The 18,151-nt window shown below is 40.0% G+C and overlaps 5 protein-coding genes across 8 annotated transcripts; 3 read left to right on the plus strand and 2 right to left on the minus strand.

Annotated features, from left to right (window-relative positions):
* Positions 1-1,667: 1,667 nt before the first annotated feature.
* Positions 1,668-7,174, plus strand: LOC124202810 (neuralized-like protein 4). Its single transcript, XM_046599236.1, has 12 exons — positions 1,668-1,913; positions 2,002-2,109; positions 2,167-2,280; positions 2,348-2,504; positions 2,566-2,754; positions 2,828-2,991; positions 3,071-3,296; positions 3,369-4,405; positions 4,473-5,252; positions 5,328-5,609; positions 5,680-6,660; positions 6,727-7,174. Exons 1-12 carry the CDS (start codon positions 1,707-1,709, stop codon positions 7,024-7,026), a joined length of 4,545 nt encoding a protein of 1,514 aa, XP_046455192.1. The 5' UTR covers positions 1,668-1,706; the 3' UTR covers positions 7,027-7,174.
* Positions 7,175-7,320: 146 nt separating this feature from the next.
* Positions 7,321-9,353, minus strand: LOC124202811 (pyridoxine-5'-phosphate oxidase-like). 2 transcript variants are annotated; one of them, XM_046599237.1, is made up of 7 exons: positions 9,215-9,353; positions 8,380-8,536; positions 8,206-8,305; positions 8,040-8,093; positions 7,878-7,976; positions 7,693-7,799; positions 7,321-7,606 (listed from the first exon to the last, which is right to left on the minus strand). In XM_046599237.1, exons 1-7 carry the CDS (start codon positions 9,336-9,338, stop codon positions 7,441-7,443), a joined length of 807 nt encoding a protein of 268 aa, XP_046455193.1. In that variant the 5' UTR covers positions 9,339-9,353; the 3' UTR covers positions 7,321-7,440. The 2 variants fall into 2 exon arrangements, with proteins under 2 accessions (XP_046455193.1, XP_046455195.1); XM_046599239.1 differs by lacking the exon at positions 9,215-9,353 and adding an exon at positions 8,716-9,061.
* A 166-nt stretch (positions 9,354-9,519) lies between these two features.
* Positions 9,520-10,526, plus strand: LOC124202812 (DNA-directed RNA polymerase III subunit RPC7-like). 2 transcript variants are annotated; one of them, XM_046599240.1, is made up of 4 exons: positions 9,520-9,765; positions 9,834-9,948; positions 10,002-10,210; positions 10,274-10,526. In XM_046599240.1, the coding sequence occupies exons 1-4, from the start codon at positions 9,642-9,644 to the stop codon at positions 10,459-10,461; spliced, it is 636 nt and encodes a 211-aa protein (XP_046455196.1). In that variant the 5' UTR covers positions 9,520-9,641; the 3' UTR covers positions 10,462-10,526. The 2 variants fall into 2 exon arrangements, with proteins under 2 accessions (XP_046455196.1, XP_046455197.1); XM_046599241.1 differs by having other exon boundaries at positions 9,582-9,765; positions 10,011-10,210.
* An 841-nt stretch (positions 10,527-11,367) lies between these two features.
* Positions 11,368-13,775, minus strand: LOC124202813 (2',5'-phosphodiesterase 12-like). 2 transcript variants are annotated; one of them, XM_046599242.1, is made up of 7 exons: positions 13,638-13,775; positions 12,719-13,570; positions 12,518-12,657; positions 11,999-12,441; positions 11,820-11,940; positions 11,603-11,754; positions 11,368-11,536 (listed from the first exon to the last, which is right to left on the minus strand). In XM_046599242.1, the coding sequence occupies exons 2-7, from the start codon at positions 13,534-13,536 to the stop codon at positions 11,429-11,431; spliced, it is 1,782 nt and encodes a 593-aa protein (XP_046455198.1). In that variant the 5' UTR covers positions 13,537-13,570; positions 13,638-13,775; the 3' UTR covers positions 11,368-11,428. The 2 variants fall into 2 exon arrangements, with proteins under 2 accessions (XP_046455198.1, XP_046455199.1); XM_046599243.1 differs by having other exon boundaries at positions 13,635-13,748.
* Positions 13,776-15,029: 1,254 nt separating this feature from the next.
* LOC124201664 (2',5'-phosphodiesterase 12-like) lies at positions 15,030-17,912 on the plus strand. Its single transcript, XM_046597826.1, is given in 9 exon segments — positions 15,030-15,074; positions 16,594-16,600; positions 16,686-16,733; positions 16,807-16,835; positions 16,838-16,956; positions 16,959-17,268; positions 17,328-17,448; positions 17,515-17,669; positions 17,734-17,912. Coding segments are annotated over 9 exon segments (942 nt in total). The 3' UTR covers positions 17,842-17,912.
* The last annotated feature ends 239 nt before the right edge of the window (positions 17,913-18,151 follow it).

The raw sequence follows: 18,151 nt of genomic DNA on the forward strand, positions 1-18,151 counted from the left end.
ATACTAAAGCAACCCGAAAAATATCAGAGTCTAATTCACGCCAAACTGCCTTGATACTCACATTGCCGTTTGTGACTGGGAGAATGATTACGTGTTGACTCTCGGCTATTTGGAATGACATCGTCGAACAGCCCACCTCAGCAATCCAACAAAAAACTTGAAATTGTGGAATGATATTTGTACACTCCAAATTGGATGTAGCCGGAGCTAGAGGAGTTGTAGGCTAGTTTAACATTACAATATCAGTATTAACGTTTTAATGGACGGTTATCATATCATCCATAGTATTCTTTAAAAATATTAAGGTTATTTCAATGATAATATTAACCTTAAAAATTATGGACAGCAATTTAACGCAAGAGAATAGGCGGTTCGATCACTTAACCATCATGTGCTTTCAACTTTCAAGTTTCAAGTTTTCAACGCCTTTCGTGCATACTGCAAAGTCCTACGGTAAGGAGAACGTTTAGGAGTTAAAACAATTCCGATCGTGTTATCCACCGTGTTCATCCGCTCGCTACTCGATATGAATGTGTACAGGTATGAACACCTTATGAATAAATTTAATTGAATCTTATAGGCGCTTGAAGGGTCAAGATGAAAAATGTAAATGCTCAAGCACTAGCTTATTAATATTATTGTTATTACTGGGCAATGCCTTTAGAGTTATCTATTCTGTAGCAATTTGTTACAATGTATGTAGCTCATTTATTTGTTTCTCGGTACTATATCGATGGAGTAAATAATTACCGAAATGAACTCGTTATTAACGACTTTCGTTTGCGGTTCCGCAATCCGATACGATGCGTCCACAAGGTGCACTCTCTCCCTCTATTCATATCAACGCTGAAATAATTGTTTATATTCTGATTTAGACATACAGTAGCCGATTCTTGTAGCGTATTCCAGATTTGACTCATGAACATTGTTTGTTTAATGCATTTGATTAGTTTCTTTTTTTCATCTGATATATTCGCAATTATTTTTTGGTCATTCTGCGATTCTCAATATATCATTAATGCCACCGTCGTCTTTCCCAGCGATAATCTATTAATATTCTATGCAGCAGCATAGTCAATTCAGGAAGATTTCAACCTCTCCTAGTTCGGCGCGTTAATACTATTTCCTCTGATTAACTGGTTGAACATTAGTCTGCTCTGCCCAGAGTTTAATCTTGAAAATGAGTACTCACGCCTACACTTCATCCACTTGATATCATGATGTACACGATAAAAATCATGTTTATTTATCATAGTGGACGAATGGGGGGATGATTTCATTATCAATATATTAAAATTTAATTGCCTCTTATAGTCGTTGGCAGTGTGAAGATGAAAACGTCGTAGCTCAAGCACTGTCTTGGCAATATCGTTTTTATAACTGGAACTATGCCTTAAGAAGAATCATATCCATCGCAATGTGTTACAATGAATGTAGCTCATTTATTGGTTTCGCGAAACATACCATGGAGTAATTAATGACCGAGGTTAACTCGCTATTAGCGACTTTCGTGTGCGGTGACTTTATATACATGTGGGGAGTGCTGCAGTGCAAACAAACAAATGCATCACAAACAAACAAATGCATCACAAATTGCAGTTGGACATCCTTGTAAAAATAGCTCGCCATCTACCGACCGAATTTAAAAGTTTGCACAGTGTTGTGTTGTGACGGATTGTACGGTTTGTACCTTGCCGTTGTCAATAATGGCGGAGGAGCCGTCCAGCTGCATAATATCTTCCGTCCCGCTGCAGCAACAGTTTCACTCAATCCATGGAACTTTAGTTCAGCTATCGGAGAACGGCTTTTCAGCCTTCCGTCTCCGTCCTAGTCACGAATTCAACCAAGGGCTGGTTTTCTCCAGTCGGTCGTTAAAGGACGAGCAGGTCTTTGAAGTCCGGATCGACCGCAAGGTTTGTTATTATTAAACAAAGTGCTACTCAATTTGTTTAATCGAGAGAGAATAAAGAGTAAAAGTGCATTGTTCATTGGATTTTGCAGGTTCACTCATGGACAGGTAGTCTACAAATTGGAATTACCACACAAGATCCAGCTACCTTCCACCCCGCCCCTCCTCCAAATGCCCTAGATATTGTCAATAAATCATGGGTACATTCGTTCTTGAATAGGTAATTCAAAAAATTAAGCACTTTTTTCATGTTCCAGGTTTTGTCTGGATGCAATCTGTTTGAAAATGGTAAAATTATCGTAGAAGACTATGGCCCAAATTTGGATGAATTGAGTGAGGGAGACCGAGTTGGTGTAATGCGCACCTCAGAAGTATGTTTACCTTCTGTGCATGTTGTTTTAAATTTTGTTTTATTTTAAAATTTTTTGTTCTGTTTAGGGAGATTTGGTTTTCTATGTTAATTCATTTGCTCAAGGAGTAGCTGTCTCAGGCATCCCTCAAACTATTTATGCTGTTGTCGATCTTTATGGCAAATGTGTTCAGGTTTCTATGATTAACCATAGTGAGACTCATTCACTACCTAGGCCATTATTAAGTAAGTTGTGAATCATATTCCTTACAAAGAACCTGAAAACATTCCTTGTTGTTGTCTCCAGCTTTGAGTTCAGTTATGATGGATAGCAATCAAGTAAATCAGGAAGAAGAATCTTGTAGTACTGCGAGTACACCAAGCGGTGCACTTCAGGATCGATTGCGGTTTCATCATCGGTGTGGCACAATGGTGAAACTTTCGGCTGGACAACGAACTGGCGAACGCAGGCGACCGCTAGACGAGTTTAATAACGGTTAGTTTATCTCCCAGCCAACAGTTTTGAAATTCTAAATGTGTAGCTATCCATTTTATTTTATAATTTTCAGGCGTAGTCATGACCCAACGTCCTCTTCTACCTGACGAGCTCTTTGAGATTCGTATCGATAGTTTAGTAGACAAATGGTCTGGCTCTATCGAGGTTGGAATTACAACTCACAACCCAGCTGCTCTGGACTTTCCTTCTACTATGACCAATCTTCGCAGCGGAACGGTACTCTTTTGAAATATCCTGCATGTTAATAACTTCTGCATTCCATTTTGGTTTTAAATTCTAATGGAGTCAAATTTAGATTATGATGTCTGGCTGTGGAATCTTGACCAATGGCAAAGGGACCCGTCGTGAGTACGGCCAATGCAACTTGGACGAGTTAGGCGAAGGGGACCGGATCGGACTCATACGCAAGACAAACGGGGATCTGCATTTTTACGTCAATGGTCGTGACCAGGGCGTTGCCGCGTCCAATGTACCAAATCCTGTGTGGGGTGTTGTGGATCTCTACGGGCGGACAGTCAGAGGTAATTTCATTTACTGTTTTTACAATTTTGTCTCCGTTTGTGTTAAAAAACTATGATGAATGTTCTCAATAGTTTCACTGATTGACCGGGAAGACGCCGTTAAACCTCCAACGAATGAGGCAGAAGAAGATGCTCCTGTGGTGGTGGAACAACTGCAGTTTCATATGCGGTGCGGTCTACACGCAGCTGTTGTGAATGGTGGAACGACAGGACATCGACCGAACGCACAAAGTGACTTTAATCACGGTGTCGTGTTGACTAGCCGACCTTTGAGGCCAGACGAATTGTTCGAAGTAGTGTTGGACAAAGTGGTTCTCAAATGGGCGGGTTCCATCGAGATTGGTGTCACGACTCAACGCCCCGAGGAGCTCGACTTTCCTGCCACAATGACCAACGTCCGTTCAGGCACTTGGATGATGACCGGCAACGGCGTGATGCACAATGGACTAACTATTTTGGACGATTATGGAACTTCGCTCGACCGTCTGGGCTCGGGAGATCGGGTCGGTGTGATACGACGTTCGAATGGGGTTTTACACTTCTTCGTCAACGGCGAAGATCAAGGTCCAGCGGCCGGCAATGTTCCAGAAAAGGTTTACGGAGTCGTGGATTTGTACGGCCAAGCAGCCCAAGTATCCATCGTCTCTCCTTCCCCGGCCACTCCGCTAACTGATTCTTCTCCCTATCCGTCCTATCTCTATCCGGCACCGTCTCATCTTCTGGCCCCTTTGGTCTCTCCCACCTCTTTGGCTGACTCCACGTACGCCCTCCCCACTTCATCGTCTTCTACTTCGGCGTCGTCAACGCTCATCCACACGGATTTAAGCTTTCACAGGTTACACGGCCGCAACACAACCTTGTCTAGCAATTGCCTTACGGCGAGTAGACCCAACGCGTTGTCAGAATTCAACGATGCCATCTGCATTACATCAAGGCCCTTGAGACCGGGGGAGGTGTTTGAAGTGATGATCGAAAAACTAGTTGAAAGGTGGTCTGGATCACTTGAACTTGGCGTAACATCCATCCGTCCTGAAAATTTGGATTTCCCTTCAACAATGACGGACATCACTTACGGAACGTGGATGCTCAGCGGTTCATCAGTGATGCAGGTGAAATAGCACAAAATGACGAACTCTTTCATCTTCATTTTTATTCATATTTGTTTTGTTTTTGTAGGATGGGACCATCACTCGAAACGGTTATCCACTCGACTTGGACGCTTTACAAGAAGGGAATCGAGTTGGGTTATTGCGCCATGCTGACGGAAGTTTACACTACTACCTGAACGACCAAGATCAAGGAGCAGCATGCTGGGGCGTGCCCCAGGATCTTTATGCCGTCATTGATTTGTATGGACAGTGCGCCCAAGTGTCGCTGGTCCACAGACCCCTTCAAGTATCCGGTATACCTACTAACCAACAGGAGGGAGATGCTACTCCAATGGACTCGACCGCCAGTGAACCAAGATGCATCCAGCCGCATCGTCATCGTATCTCACCTTATTGTGGTCGGGCTGTCACTCTGTCAGACGATGGTCGAACGGCCAAACGCGAAGATAAGGATTTCGAGAATGGGCTGGTGTTCAGCTTATTGCCGCTGCAACCAGAAGAGTCGTTTGATGTGCGCATCGATACCGTGTCTCAGCGCTGGGCTGGGTCCCTTGCCGTCGGCCTCACTACTTTCCATCCGCAAGAAGGAGCCGTGATTCCTTCAAGTTTAAGTGGTCTGGAGTCTTCGTGGTACATCTCCAGTTCGAGTGTTTTCCAGTCGGGACGCAAAATTCTGGCCTCATGTCTACCCATGGAACATTTGGCCGTTGGGGATGTCGTTAGCATCCGTCGAACGGTGGAATCCACTCTTCATTTCGCTGTGAACGGCCGGGACTTGTCCGTCTGCGTTCGCAACATTCCTCATGGCGCGTACGTTGTGATGGATCTACACGGAATGATTCAGTCTGTAAGGATATTTTTCCATTCAGAAGAAAAATTGGATCTTTGGTTTTAACATTAAAATTTGATTTTTTCTCATTAGGTGAGTGTCAAAAGCATTGGAAAACTTGGGTCGTTACCGGAATCGCTTGCGACAACTCCAGCCGTTTTGGCAACCAATTCGTTACCAACGGCAGGTGGAGCTCTTCCGTTGTCACTGAGCCAGCTAGCACTGCGCGAAGCGATGCAAGGAATCCAAAGTGCGCTGAGTAGTCGCTTCGGCAGTGCATTCAGTCACCAGCAACGCTTTCACGATCATCACGGTCGCAACGTTGTCTTAAAGAATAACGGCCAGACAGCCCAGCGAACGGCCAGCTACAATCAGGTACTTTTAATTCAAAAAATGTAAAAATTGAAGCAATCTTAATAAATTGGATTTCATTTACCCTCCGTAGGGCCTGGTATATTCTAAGGATCCACTTATACCTGGAGGCTGCTTTCAAGTTAAGATTGAACAATTGGACGAACGTTGGACAGGCTCGTTGATGCTTGGAGTGACGTCAATTCCGCCTGAAAAAATGCCATCGACTCCGCCTACCTGTGCGCTTCTACTTAAGCGACCTAGTTGGGTCATCAGTGGACGGACCCTGCATCAAGGTGGCCGTAAGATACGATCCGACCTCAAGTTTGATTTGAACGAATTGCGAGTTGGTCAGAGCGCCGGTGTTCACTTGAGCCAAACGGGCCACCTGCACGTTCTGATTGACGGAATTGATTGCGGTTCCGTGGCGTGGATTGGAACCAGTGAATCGCTTTTCGCCGTCGTCGATCTTTATGGGCAGAGTACAGAAATGTCCACGGTATCCGTGCGCTCAGCTTCAACTACCACCTCGACTCCCACAACTCAGCCGGCCTTGAATGAAGAGAAAGCCTTGCGAGAAAGTTCCAACACGGAAAAGAGTTTGACAGGTGTGAGAAACTACTCTCAGCGTTCCTGTCGCTACAAGCAGAGTTGCTCAAGATTCGTCCATCTAATGGGTCTACCGGACGCGTATCTCGAGGGCGAGGGAAGTGTTTGCGGCTGCGTTCAGTGCTTCCGCGAAGAGGAAGGCACGTCAGACAAGGTGGACGAGGAGATGAAGGGTTGGTGTCGCTGGACTGTCAGGAATCGTCGACAAGTGGACAAGAAAGACGGACCTGGCATCAACGAGAAATGGCAAACGGCGTATCATCAAACACGCCCTTGTGTCGTCCGCCGGATCCTGGATGAAGGCCATTTGCTTTCGCCGGATTTGAATGTTTGGCAGAGAACAAAGGCTGCCCGTCGGAGTAGCAAAGGCAACGATGGGGAATCTAATGGGCAGCTACTCTTTTCTCCAACTTTACAGCCTGCGTCGTTGGCACCGATTGCAGAACTTTACGACCCAATTCTTAAGGTAAAATTAACACCTAGCATTTAGATTCTAGTAAATTTTTTAATGAGCTTGTTGTATTTTTTAAAGAAAAATCAACGTGGTCAGGTGGTTTTACAAGTGCTCGTCCAGCCGGGATCCTACAAAGTCCGGAGGGCAACCAGTCCTCTCAACGGTCCAGCGCCGACAGTCCCGACCGCTAATACAGTGGGATCAGTGACTTGTAGTCCAGATCCAACTCATCAACAACAGTTGCTGAATCCACCCGCAGACACGACCGCAATAACGGATGAAGACCCAGCCATTTTATGGTACACCAAGGAACGGGGAGCTGCTATTGTACAGGCGCTCTTGATCAGATTAGACGAAACTGCCTCGGCTTCGACCTGAACCAAACAGTGTTCGAGAACGCGCACGAAATCTGGTTGTTCTTAGCTTTAACTGATTGTTTGTGACTGTGTCCATTTATAGCTCTAATCTAAAATTCTCTTACGAATCACTCTGTACATACACATGAACAAATAAATGTGCTTGCTCCAATGCTCCTATACACAATCTATTTTTTTCTATGCAGTATTAAATATACTCGATGGCAGAACGCTGAAAATGTCAGCACCATATGGTAATAGCGTCCAAAAAATGAGATAATTTAGAATGGAGTTGCCTATGAAGTAAAGTTGTTGGATGTTTATACCGCATGTTTATTCTTAAATTGTAAAACTTATGGAAGACATGCTAAATCTGTAAATAAACCCAAAGAAGGAGCACCACTGCAAGGCAGACTAACAGTTCACTTAAATATCTTTACGGAGCAAGGCGTTCATAAATCCAACCTTCGTCTCCTTGGTGAGTCAAGACACCGTCCGGCTCTTCACTGGACGACGGTCGTCGAAATCGAATCCGATCATGGATTCTAGTAGACTGTCCTTGCCAAAACTCGATGACTTCTGGAATTACAACGTAACCTCCCCTAATATGCAGAAAGCAAAGATTAATTCATGGACATAGTAAATGACAAACAAATGAAAAGACAAAAAGCTTTGGGTCGAAACTGACCATTTATCCGGTCTTGGAATGGGGATCTTTTCGTCGGCGTATTCTTTCGTCAATTTTTCCTCGTCATCAACCAGTACTTGACGGGATGAAATTGCTTGGCTCTGAGACTAGTCACACAAATGAATTAATTCTTGGTAAGAATTAATCTGTCTGAAAGCACTGCAAATCTTTGGACATCTTTATACTGAAACTAGCGCTCCAATCTGGCTGCTACGGGGTCGAGATTGAAAGTATTCATCAGAGGCTTCGGCTGGAAGTTTTTTCACTGCACCCTCTATCCTAACCTTATTTTAAAATGGAATTTTGATGAAAAATGATCTATAAATGTTTTTAAATGCAACTATTACAGATTTTAGCAAAGGTTCCCAGTAGAAAGTGAGGGCTGCAAATGGATTTTCTTCCTGTTAAAAAAACGTACAATTTTAAAAACCAATAATATAAAATAAAGTAATAAATAATTATTTTCCGCTAATAACCGACTATAGGAACTTAAGTTGAATAAAAATAGCATACCAACTCGATTCCTTTCCTGCTGGAGTAGTTGGTGAAAAATCGAAATCCTTCTTTATCGAACCCTTTGAGCAACACGTAACGAGCGGAGGGTTTCCCTGTGCTATAAAAAATTATACACAATTATGCTCTAAAATAGGAAAGGACAATCTCAATGTCTAAGCTTATTTGGCTTACTTGGAAGCTGTTGACAAACACATGGCATTTGCTTCAAGAATATTTGGTGTTTGGCAAGCAACATCAAACCATGATTGGAATTGTTTTATAGGCTCTTTAGCAACAAGGCTGTCCTCAGTGAATGTGTTGTGCTTCTCATTGTAAGGTTTTCGCATTCCTAATGATAACATGAGAAAAAAAATGAATGGATGATCGATAAAACACAAAAATCACCACACGAACAAGACGGACAGCGAAAAAAACTAATTTATGATGTAGGTTTCGGTTAAGAAAGAAATAAAGTGAATAAGTTCAGAAGGACAGGTGAGAGTGAGACTGAATCAACGTTGAATTTACCTGGTCCCTTGGCCCGAACTAATAAACGGGCCTTGGGGAACTCTCGGGGCGGGACAAAAGAAAAATCTTGATTCGTTTTTAGACGACTAGATACCAACGTTGGTTTGACACTTTTCCTAGTATTCTAAACGCTTTTTGTCTTTCTGAACTAGGCCTTTGGTAAATAGTTAATAATACTGCTGGAGAATTTGCGTACGATTGGTGTAAACTCTCTCGCTCTCTCCTGATCATTTTACAGGTCTTTTTTTCTGCATTTTCGTTAACTGATGGTTGTGATGTATCTGTATTAGTGGCGATGCCACTGCTGAATGATCAGAATTGTGTTGGTTTTTGTTTGCTGTGTTATCGATCGCCAAATAGTCGTGCTGAAACGACGATGAGAAACATCTCTAAAGCTTCGTTATGCAACATTATGTAACAAACAAAATCATATGTATCAGCATCAGGTTACACAGAAACAAGAAAAGAAAGTAGAAAGGGTTGAATTTTATTCACTAACCTCCTAGGTCTATCCCTTGAGATTTATTTGAAGTTTCTGTCGCCATGGCCTTTCCAAGAAGGCTTTTCAAGGGATGAGGGAGAGAGATCTTAAGATGAAAAATTAGGTATCTTGATGATAACATGAGCTAGAGTTGCACTAATGAAATGCCCACATAAGTAATCAGGAGAAAAAATTAATAATTTAACAATCTTGCCCTAGTTTTTATCTGTAAAAGGCGTACGTTGCTGTTGCACTGTCTGTCAGTCTGTCATTTTTTACCTTTTCCAGACATGGCAACTCAGCATACGTGAAATATTGCAGCTGATTTCAATTTCTCATTTTGCGGACACACGAGACACGACACAGTCAAAAAATCTGTTGTTACGTTGCTTGAAAGTCAAATTATAATTAATTCAAGTACTTATAAACCTGTCATAAACTTCTCATGGGTGGAAGAGGACGAGGGAGAGGAAATGCGGTTTCCTTTAACATTGAGCAATTGGGATTTGGTAGAGGTGAAGCAGGTCCAGTTTCTGTTACTCAACCTCCTCCACTATTCCCCTCTCTAGGTATTAAATTATTTACACTATTTGTGAAACAGTGTAAAGTTCTGAATTTTTTCCAATTTCTCTGTTAGAAAACAGGCCTCTTCCATTAATTAAAGATGTGGAAAATGAGTATATACTGGTTACCCAAAAGGATTTGAGCACAAGAATGAGAAACTCACCGTTTTACTTGAAACCCTCAGAAAAGTAGGTGAATAGTTAATGATTATAGTTTATTCACACACTTATTATTCTTGAAGAATCAATAGCACATCTTATGAAAAAGAGCTACCTGTTCTATGGAATCGAATGCCTGCTGAACTTAGGGAAACTCTCCCCAAGAGGTTAGCAACTGGCAATTCAAAAGTCACTCTGAATGCTAAAAAGAAGAAAGTTGAAGACCCTGATAAAATTTTTGCCAAGCTTGAAAAGAAAGAAAGAACTGAAAGTGAAGTAGAAGAGGATGGAGGTTTGTTGAGCAAAGTATATTCTACAATTTCCATAAGTTTCTAAAATGTTTTATTAATGATAGATGGGAAAGAAGATGAAGATGATCAAGATAAATCAGATGATGAGAAAGTGGAAATGGAAGATGATGTTGTGGAAGATGATGATCCAGAAATGGATGATGAAACAGACTATGCTAATAATTATTTTGAAAATGGTGAAGCTTATTTGGATGATGAAGACGGCCAAGATGATGGAGAAGCCCAGTTTTAGCAATACTGTAATCATTTCCTATGCAAAACTCAGACAACTTGAAATAAAAGTCTCTTTTTTTTTAATGTCTTATTTTCTTTAACTTACAAGCTGAAGAAAACATTTTCTATGTGGTTCTAATTGACGTTATTTAGTCCTTCATTGTGAGCTTAATTCATGATTCGCCAAACAATTTTGTTGAGAAATTTAAGCAAAATTTCATTGACGGCAGTGACTCCTTCATTCACTACTTTTTACTTTATGATTTGTTGTATACAATTTCATCAATTCGTGAATCAAACCCTAGGTGTATTGAATACTTTTTCTCCATTTTCTGACGATAATTTAACCCTGTTTGTAAGTTCAGCGTTCTGCAATACTAAAGAAGAAACATGTTAGGATTTGTTTTAAGTGTAAAAAGATTATTTAAAAATACCAAATTTTGCGTAACATAAATATTACGCACAACATAAACTACCATAAAAAACTTTAATGCGATTCAACACAAATCGGGGCTCTGTACATTGCTACATTCGAATTATTTTAAACAACAATCTTAAAAACCAACCTCTTAAGAACTATCCTCTTCAAGAATTTGAAAGTTTCGAAACCAACATGCGATTTTCAATTATCGTAAAAGTGAAAACATGTTCAAAGAACGGTTGACTTTTGGGATGATTTTTAACACGTGGTTTGATTCTCTTGCTCGAGGGCAACAACAAGCTAGTGCAAATTGAAAAAAAAAAATCTACGCTTCTTTTGCCGTAAAAAGGCTGATTCGTGGCTCTCGGCTTACTCAATAGTTAATCAATTGTTCGTTCAAGTGCCAACAGTATACGAATAATTCAGACAATTGGACAACAGACTAATTATCACGTAATAACCCATTTACCCATAAAAAGATTCATAGCTTCATTTTTTTTTTTAACATTTATTTAGAGAAGCCTTCCATGATGTATTTGCTAGATAGTTCAAACGGCAGTTAAAATCACACCCATTTGAGGTCGGCGATCAAGGCAATATGATCCGAAGGAAACACTATACTGGGGAGCGCACAGTGTCGAGTAACTTCCTCTAGACTGGGAAGGGGGACAACCTATGAATTCAAGGAGAAAAAAAAGTAAAAAAATGAGCATCAGCTTTAGAATTACAAAAATAATACCTGTTCAACGACAAGCTTAGATTTTTCAAAAAAAATGTAGTCAAGACAACCACTGAATCCACTAGTATAATTAGTAAAAGGAGGAGTGCCACAGGCAGTTTCCATCGCAATTGGGTTATGAAGAGATAAGTCCCGCACTGCTTCTTCTGGTTCTAGATTCGTAATACCCGGTATTAAAAGTGAAAACAAATATACGAAAATTACAAATGAAACTTACTGCTTGACCACGCCTCGTTGTCATGATCTATGCGTTGTAATGTCATCAGTTCAAAGACACCGGATCCTGGAGTACTATTAAAATCCCCGCAAAATAAAAGGGACACTTCTTTTCCAAGTTCCTGGAAAAAGAATATTGCATTACATTTGTTTAGGTGGAGATATAATAAAGACACGCACCAATTGACAATTTCGCAAATTTTGTGCTAAGCGCAGAGCTACACATGATTGTAGGAGACGAATGTGGTCCGCATTTGGGTGAAAATAAAGATGCGTGTTAGCTACAACTACACGTTTACCGTTGAACAGCGACTCCAAGACAAGAAGATGACAAGAAGTAGTACGGTCAATGATTCGTTTAGACAAATCTTCATTTTTTTGCACAGCTTCCCATAAATCATTAACTAATGGATTTTTCGGCAACTCTTCGGCCAAAATATGGCTACATGATTCAACCAGCCGAAATTTGGACGTATTGAATAAACATGTCATTCCTTCACTCACTTGTCCACCTTTTTTGCTGAATTCAGCTCCGAAACCCAATGAAGAGAAAATAGGTTTCAAATCTGAATCAAAGACTTTACCATCAACTTCTTGGAGACAAATTATATCAGCATTGTATCCTAAATGAAAAATAAGGGTAAGCAACAGAAACAATGTTTAGTATGTTAAGGGTTAACCAATAATAAACAATTTTACCAATTAATTCTTTTAAGATAAGTTGCTTCCGATAGTCAATTGCCAACGCGTATGGAGGACAGTAGGGGTGAAGAACTTTGCGTGTATATTCAGAATCGGTGTATAGATCGGCAAGGATATTGTAGGTCACTACCCGAAAACTAAAGAAATCATATTTAGTAATTTAAAAAAAATTATGACGATTCAATTAAATGAACTTACCCTGTATTGCCCATTGATTCTTTTGTAAAATTGTGACGGATGTCGAAAGGACACTGGCCAGGTCCAGCTTCGACTACTTGGGAAGAGATTGCACATTCAGGAAATCCTACTCTAGATGAATTCTTTGGAATACATTTTACTTTGAGCCAGCTGCCAATGTCTGAGTTTGAAGTAGAGTAGGAGAATCCTGTTCCAACTTGAACCCAAGTTTCAGAACTATCTTCTGGGGCGACATTTATAGGCTCATGGCTCTTGTACCAAATTAGTTCACATTCACTTGTTATACAATACTCTACTTCAAATTTGCTTAGATAAACTTGATACCCTGCCATAATTGAAGTAGGGAGCTTGAGAGTTTTTACTGTAGGAGGGTCAACATCTAAATGGTATAATTGACCATTTACTTGAATTACAACATCTGGCATAATAAGCAAATTTCTACAAGTCACCTCTGGACCTATTATTTCACAGCCCTGCAACAGTTGGACTTCTAACTTCAACTCATCCAGGGGATCCGTAGGCAACTTCTTCAGTTTTTTTTTCTTGTACTTTAAAAAAGCCTTGTCAATATTTGTAACTATTCTTTCTTTAATTTGTTGCACATTATCATCCATTGATCTATTGAAATTGAACCAACGGTCCAACCCTATAACAGGATCTACATATTGAAACTGAATTTCCACACGATCTTCACTCTTGGTTCTACAATATGCTTTCATGGTGGAATTTCTTGTGTCTTCTTGACTCAAAAGAGAGTTGACAGCACTACTTGCTCTTCTATAAATTAAACGGAAGGCACAATATGTTCTGCTCAACATAGCAGGTTATCTTCCGATGTAGACGAAGCAATGCCTACAAAAACAACGATCTAATTTCTCGCTCCTTACAATTTCAAAAACAAAAACTTAATATTTACCACCTAAACTGATATTGTTGTGGTCAATATGGGATACTTGATGCGAAGAAATTATTCCAATATACACACGTGAAAATTTTTTGCAAGTTTGGCTCAGCTCAGTCGTCTGCTTGTTTTTCAGTCAACACAAAATGTGAAATCTAGCGGCGAAAGGAAATACTAAGTTCCCTTTTCCCCACCAGTTTTGAAAATATCAGCATAGTGGGTTATACCCACTGGGTATAAACAACGACGACCGTTACTTTCTAGAACTGCGCCGTCTATATTTTGATGGTTTTTAATTTTCTTTTTATTGCTGATTCGCTGATTCTTGTAACTGTATTAAAAATTAATTTTAAAATAGTAAATGTTTTTAAAATTTTTAACTCATGTTTGTTAACGCTTAAGGTACCAGTAAATTTATTAAAATAAGTTAATATTAAAATAAAGCCCCTATTTCTTAATTGTCCACAAATTTTTAATTGTTAATTGCTACAATGTCCAAACTTACAGTACAATTTTGTCCAGGTTTTCGGTTCTTACTTAGAAAGATAGTAAAAACAGAAATCTAATTTAAAATACAGAAATCTAATTACAATTAATTTGGAGGTTAAATGCTAAAATAACCATGTGTATATGCAACATCCAAGATATAAAATGAAGTACAAATCCCTCTCTAATGTATAAATAGTACAAAGCGAGTGGGTGTGTCGGACAAGGCGTCTCTTAGTGATCGAGGCACTTTGAGACGTTGTTCCCCTTTGAGTTCGATTCCCCTGGTGAGCAAGATTGCTTTCACACCCTGACTCGCACCATTACATACGATGGATGTCTGCAGTAGGTCGGTCTAGTGTATAAGGTTATTCTGAGCACCTTTAATCAATGCAAGCGAAAGAAAACTGGGCCCCATAATCAGTTAAAAGCGATTGGGGGTCTATGGTCACGTTACCCGATCTACGGACGGATGCGGGACCAACGTTTCTTCCTAGGCCGCTTGTTCACGCAAGCTGCCTTAGCGGCACTAGATAGAGCTAAAAATAAGCCGAACGACCACAGCTTTGGCTGCTTTTTATCCTTTTTTTCTTTTTTTTACTTTCAACGAATGGTTGACATTGAAACGGCACTCTTCCTCTACCAATTGCAATTTTTTGCACGCTGAACTGATTATCGAATGAAATGTCGGATCATCGGGCAGAATTGCGGGGTCATTCTCATTTGTGACAGGATTGCAGCAACACTGGCAGCGGCTAGCAACAGACGAAAACTGCCAAAACAACCACACAGACATGCAGTGAAACGGCAGCTGTCGATTGCAACGACACAAATAAATTCGGAAAAAATTGATGCCCCATAAGGTAGGAATACGACGGGTAGAAAAAGAAAGGAGGTGATTAATCAACTGAAAAGGAATAGTAAATGACGGTGGTCATCATTGTTAGCGACAAAAATCACTTCAAGATGGTATTTTATTTCGACTTATTTACGTAAACACTAAGGTCTTCAAACGGGTCTCACGGCGACTTGACGTCCCACTTTGATCCACCCGTTTTCGATATGCAAATGAAGAATGAATATTCCGATTTCAACTAGCTGGTCACAAAATCAGGGTCAGGTTCTTTGGTTTAACATTAAATTAAATGGATAAACAGTTGACTCATCCTTCAAATTTGACCGACCGACCAAATTGTCCGTTTCGCACAGCTGTTTCGTATTTTAGGCGTTTCGCGTTTCGCTTTCGCAGTTTAGGGACGCCCTTTTCTTGGATTCAATCAAAAATTTACAGCAGCAGACAAATACTTTTTTCGCGTTACACTGCCAGAGGTAGACAGCGTTTTCATATTTATTCAGATTTATTCAAATGAAGATAATATCTATAAATAAGGCTACAATTTTTGTTTTGTTTTAAGCCAGTTTGTTCGCGGGTGTATTTAGGAACAACAAACATAATTTTTTATGAAACGAAACGAAAATTACGAGGCCGCGAACCCGCGAGTCTAAGTCTAACATCATGCTGGCATCCCGTTCCGGTGTGCGAGGTTCCCGTAGGAAATATGAATTAAAACATTAAAAAAGTAAAAGTGAAACGGTATGGTGAATCAGGAGGGGGGCGGCGGGTCACAAAATTTATTATTAGCAATATGTAAGATTTTTCACATTTATCTTTGTTCGTTTTTTTATTTCTAACTAATAAGATTTGAAAAAGCCACCAGCCTTTGTTTCCCGCCCTCTTTCACCAAATCCAGCCCTTTCTTTATTGGTTTGCAGATTGCCATAGCTGATTAGGTGTTTTGTACTAGATTGTTTTAATTCCTTCACGATAAACTACGTACAGTACGAAAAATTACTCTTCGAAATTTGTGGATAATTGAATTTTCAAAACTAGTGGGGAAAAGGGAACATAGTATTTCCTTTCGCCGCTAGATTTCACATTTTGTGTTGACAGAAAAACAAGCAGACGACTGAGCTGAGCCAAACTTGCCAAAAAATGTTCACGTGTGTATTGGTATATTGGAATAATTTCTTCGCATCAAGTATCCCATATTGACCACAACAATATCAGTTTAGGTGGTAAATATTAAGTTTTTGTTTTTGAAATTGTAAGGAGCGAGAAATTAGATCGTTGTTTTTGTAGGCATTGATTCGTCTACATCGGAAGATAACCTGCTATGTTGAGCAGAACATATTGTACCTTCCGTTTAATTTATAGAAGAGCAAGTAGTGCTGTCAACTCTCTTTTGAGTCAAGAAGACACAAGTAAAAAGTAAAATGTATTCCAAGGAATTCATCTAGAGTAGGATTTCCTGAATGTGCAATCTCTTCCCAAGTAGTGGAAGCTGGGCCTGGCCATTGTCCTTAATTCGATATCTGTCACAATTTTACAAAAGAATGAATGGGCAATACAGGGCCCATTGATTGAAGGGTAAGTTCATTTTATTGAATAAACATATTTTTTTAAAAACTAAATTAATGATTTCTTTAGTTTCTGGGTAGTGACCTACAATATCCTTGCCGATCTATACACAGATTCTGAATAAACACACAAAGTTCTTCACCCCTACTGTCCTCCATAAGCGTTGGCAATTGACTATCGGAAGCAACTTATCTTAAAAGAATTAATTGGTAAAATTGTTTATTGGTTAACCCTTAACCTACTAAACATTGTTTCTGTTGCTTAATCTTATTTATCATTTAGGATACAACGCTGATATAATCTGTCTGTGTAAGAAGTCGATGGTAAAGTCTTTGATTCAGATTTGAAACCTCTTTTCTCTTCATTGGGTTTCGGAGCTGAATTTGGAAAAAAAGGTGGACCAGTGGAAAGGAAGGTGGACCAGGGGAAGGAATGACATGTTTATTCAATACGTCCAAATTTCGGCTGGTTGAATCATGTAGCCATATTTTGGCCGAAGAGTTGCCGAAAAATCCATTAGTTAATGATTTATGGGAAGCTGTGCAAAAAAATGAAGATTTGTCTAAACGAATCATTGACCGTACTACTTGTTGTCATCTTCTTGTCCTGGATTCGCTGTTGAACGGTAAACGAGTAGTTGTAGCTAACACGCATCTTTATTTTCACCCAAATGCGGACCACATTCGTCTACTACAATCATGTGTAGCTCTGCGCTTAGCACAAAATTTGCGAAATTGTCAATTGGTGCGTGTCTTTATTATATCTCTACTTATACGTAATGTAATGTAATATTCTTTTTCCAGGAACTTGGAAAGGAAGTTTCCCTTTTATTTTGCGGGGATATTAATAGTACTCCAGGATCCGGTGTCTTTGAACTGATGACATTACAACACATAGATCATAGCAACGAGGCGTGGTCAAGCAGTGAGTTGTAATTTTCGAATATTTGTTTTCACTTTTAATAATTAATACCGGGGATTACAAATCTAGAACCAGAAGAAGCAGTGCGGGACTTATCTCTTCATATAAACCCAATTGCGATGGAAACTGCCTGTGGCACTCCTCCTTTTACTAATTACACTAGTGGATTCAGTGGTTGTCTCGACTACATTTTTTTTGAAAAATCCAAGCTCGTCGTTGAACAGGTATTATTTTTGTAATTCTAAAGCTGATGCTCATTTTTTAACTGTTTTCCACTTGAATTCATAGGTTGTCCCCCTTCCCAGTCTAGAGGAAGTTACTCGACACTGTGCGCTCCCCAGTATAGTGTTTCCTTCGGATCACATTGCCTTGATCGCCGACCTCAAATGGGTGTGATTTTAACTGCCGTTTGAACTAACTAGCAAATACATCATGGACGGCTTCTCTAAATAAATGTTTAAAACAAATTAAGCTATGAATCTTATTATGGGTAAATTGGTTATTACGTAATACTTAGTCTGTTGTCCAATTGTCTGAATTATTCGTATACTGTTGGCACTTGAACGAACGATTTATTAACTATTTTCGAGTAAGCCGAGAGCCACGAATCAGCCTTTTAACGGGCAAAAAAAGAAGCGTAGATTTTTTTTTTCAATTTGCACTAGCTTGTTGTTGCCCTCGAGCAAAAGAATCAAACCACGTATTA

The sequence above is a fragment of the Daphnia pulex genome, chromosome 9, assembly GCF_021134715.1.
Source record: "Daphnia pulex isolate KAP4 chromosome 9, ASM2113471v1".
NCBI lineage: Eukaryota > Metazoa > Arthropoda > Branchiopoda > Diplostraca > Daphniidae > Daphnia > Daphnia pulex.

Bases quoted from the DNA above. Each gene is read 5' to 3' on its own strand.
- LOC124202812 (XM_046599240.1), top strand. From the start codon at position 9,642: ATGGGTGGAAGAGGACGAGGGAGAGGAAATGCGGTTTCCTTTAACATT. The intron at 9,949-10,001 runs GTAGGTGAATAG...TTATTCTTGAAG, and splicing joins TACTTGAAACCCTCAGAAAA to AATCAATAGCACATCTTATG. The intron at 10,211-10,273 runs GTTTGTTGAGCA...TATTAATGATAG, and splicing joins TGAAGTAGAAGAGGATGGAG to ATGGGAAAGAAGATGAAGAT.
- LOC124202813 (XM_046599242.1), bottom strand. From the start codon at position 13,536: ATGTTGAGCAGAACATATTGTGCCTTCCGTTTAATTTATAGAAGAGCA. The intron at 11,941-11,998 runs GTGCGTGTCTTT...TTCTTTTTCCAG, and splicing joins ATTTGCGAAATTGTCAATTG to GAACTTGGAAAAGAAGTGTC. The intron at 11,755-11,819 runs GTAAGTTTCATT...TTACGAATCTAG, and splicing joins CAACGAGGCGTGGTCAAGCA to AACCAGAAGAAGCAGTGCGG.
- LOC124202811 (XM_046599237.1), bottom strand. From the start codon at position 9,338: ATGTTATCATCAAGATACCTAATTTTTCATCTTAAGATCTCTCTCCCT. The intron at 8,094-8,205 runs GTATGCTATTTT...TTTTTTTAACAG, and splicing joins GCAGGAAAGGAATCGAGTTG to GAAGAAAATCCATTTGCAGC. The intron at 7,977-8,039 runs GTAATAGTTGCA...TTTTAAAATAAG, and splicing joins GGGAACCTTTGCTAAAATCT to GTTAGGATAGAGGGTGCAGT.
- LOC124202810 (XM_046599236.1), top strand. From the start codon at position 1,707: ATGGCGGAGGAGCCGTCCAGCTGCATAATATCTTCCGTCCCGCTGCAG. The intron at 4,406-4,472 runs GTGAAATAGCAC...TTGTTTTTGTAG, and splicing joins GCGGTTCATCAGTGATGCAG to GATGGGACCATCACTCGAAA. The intron at 6,661-6,726 runs GTAAAATTAACA...TATTTTTTAAAG, and splicing joins TTTACGACCCAATTCTTAAG to AAAAATCAACGTGGTCAGGT.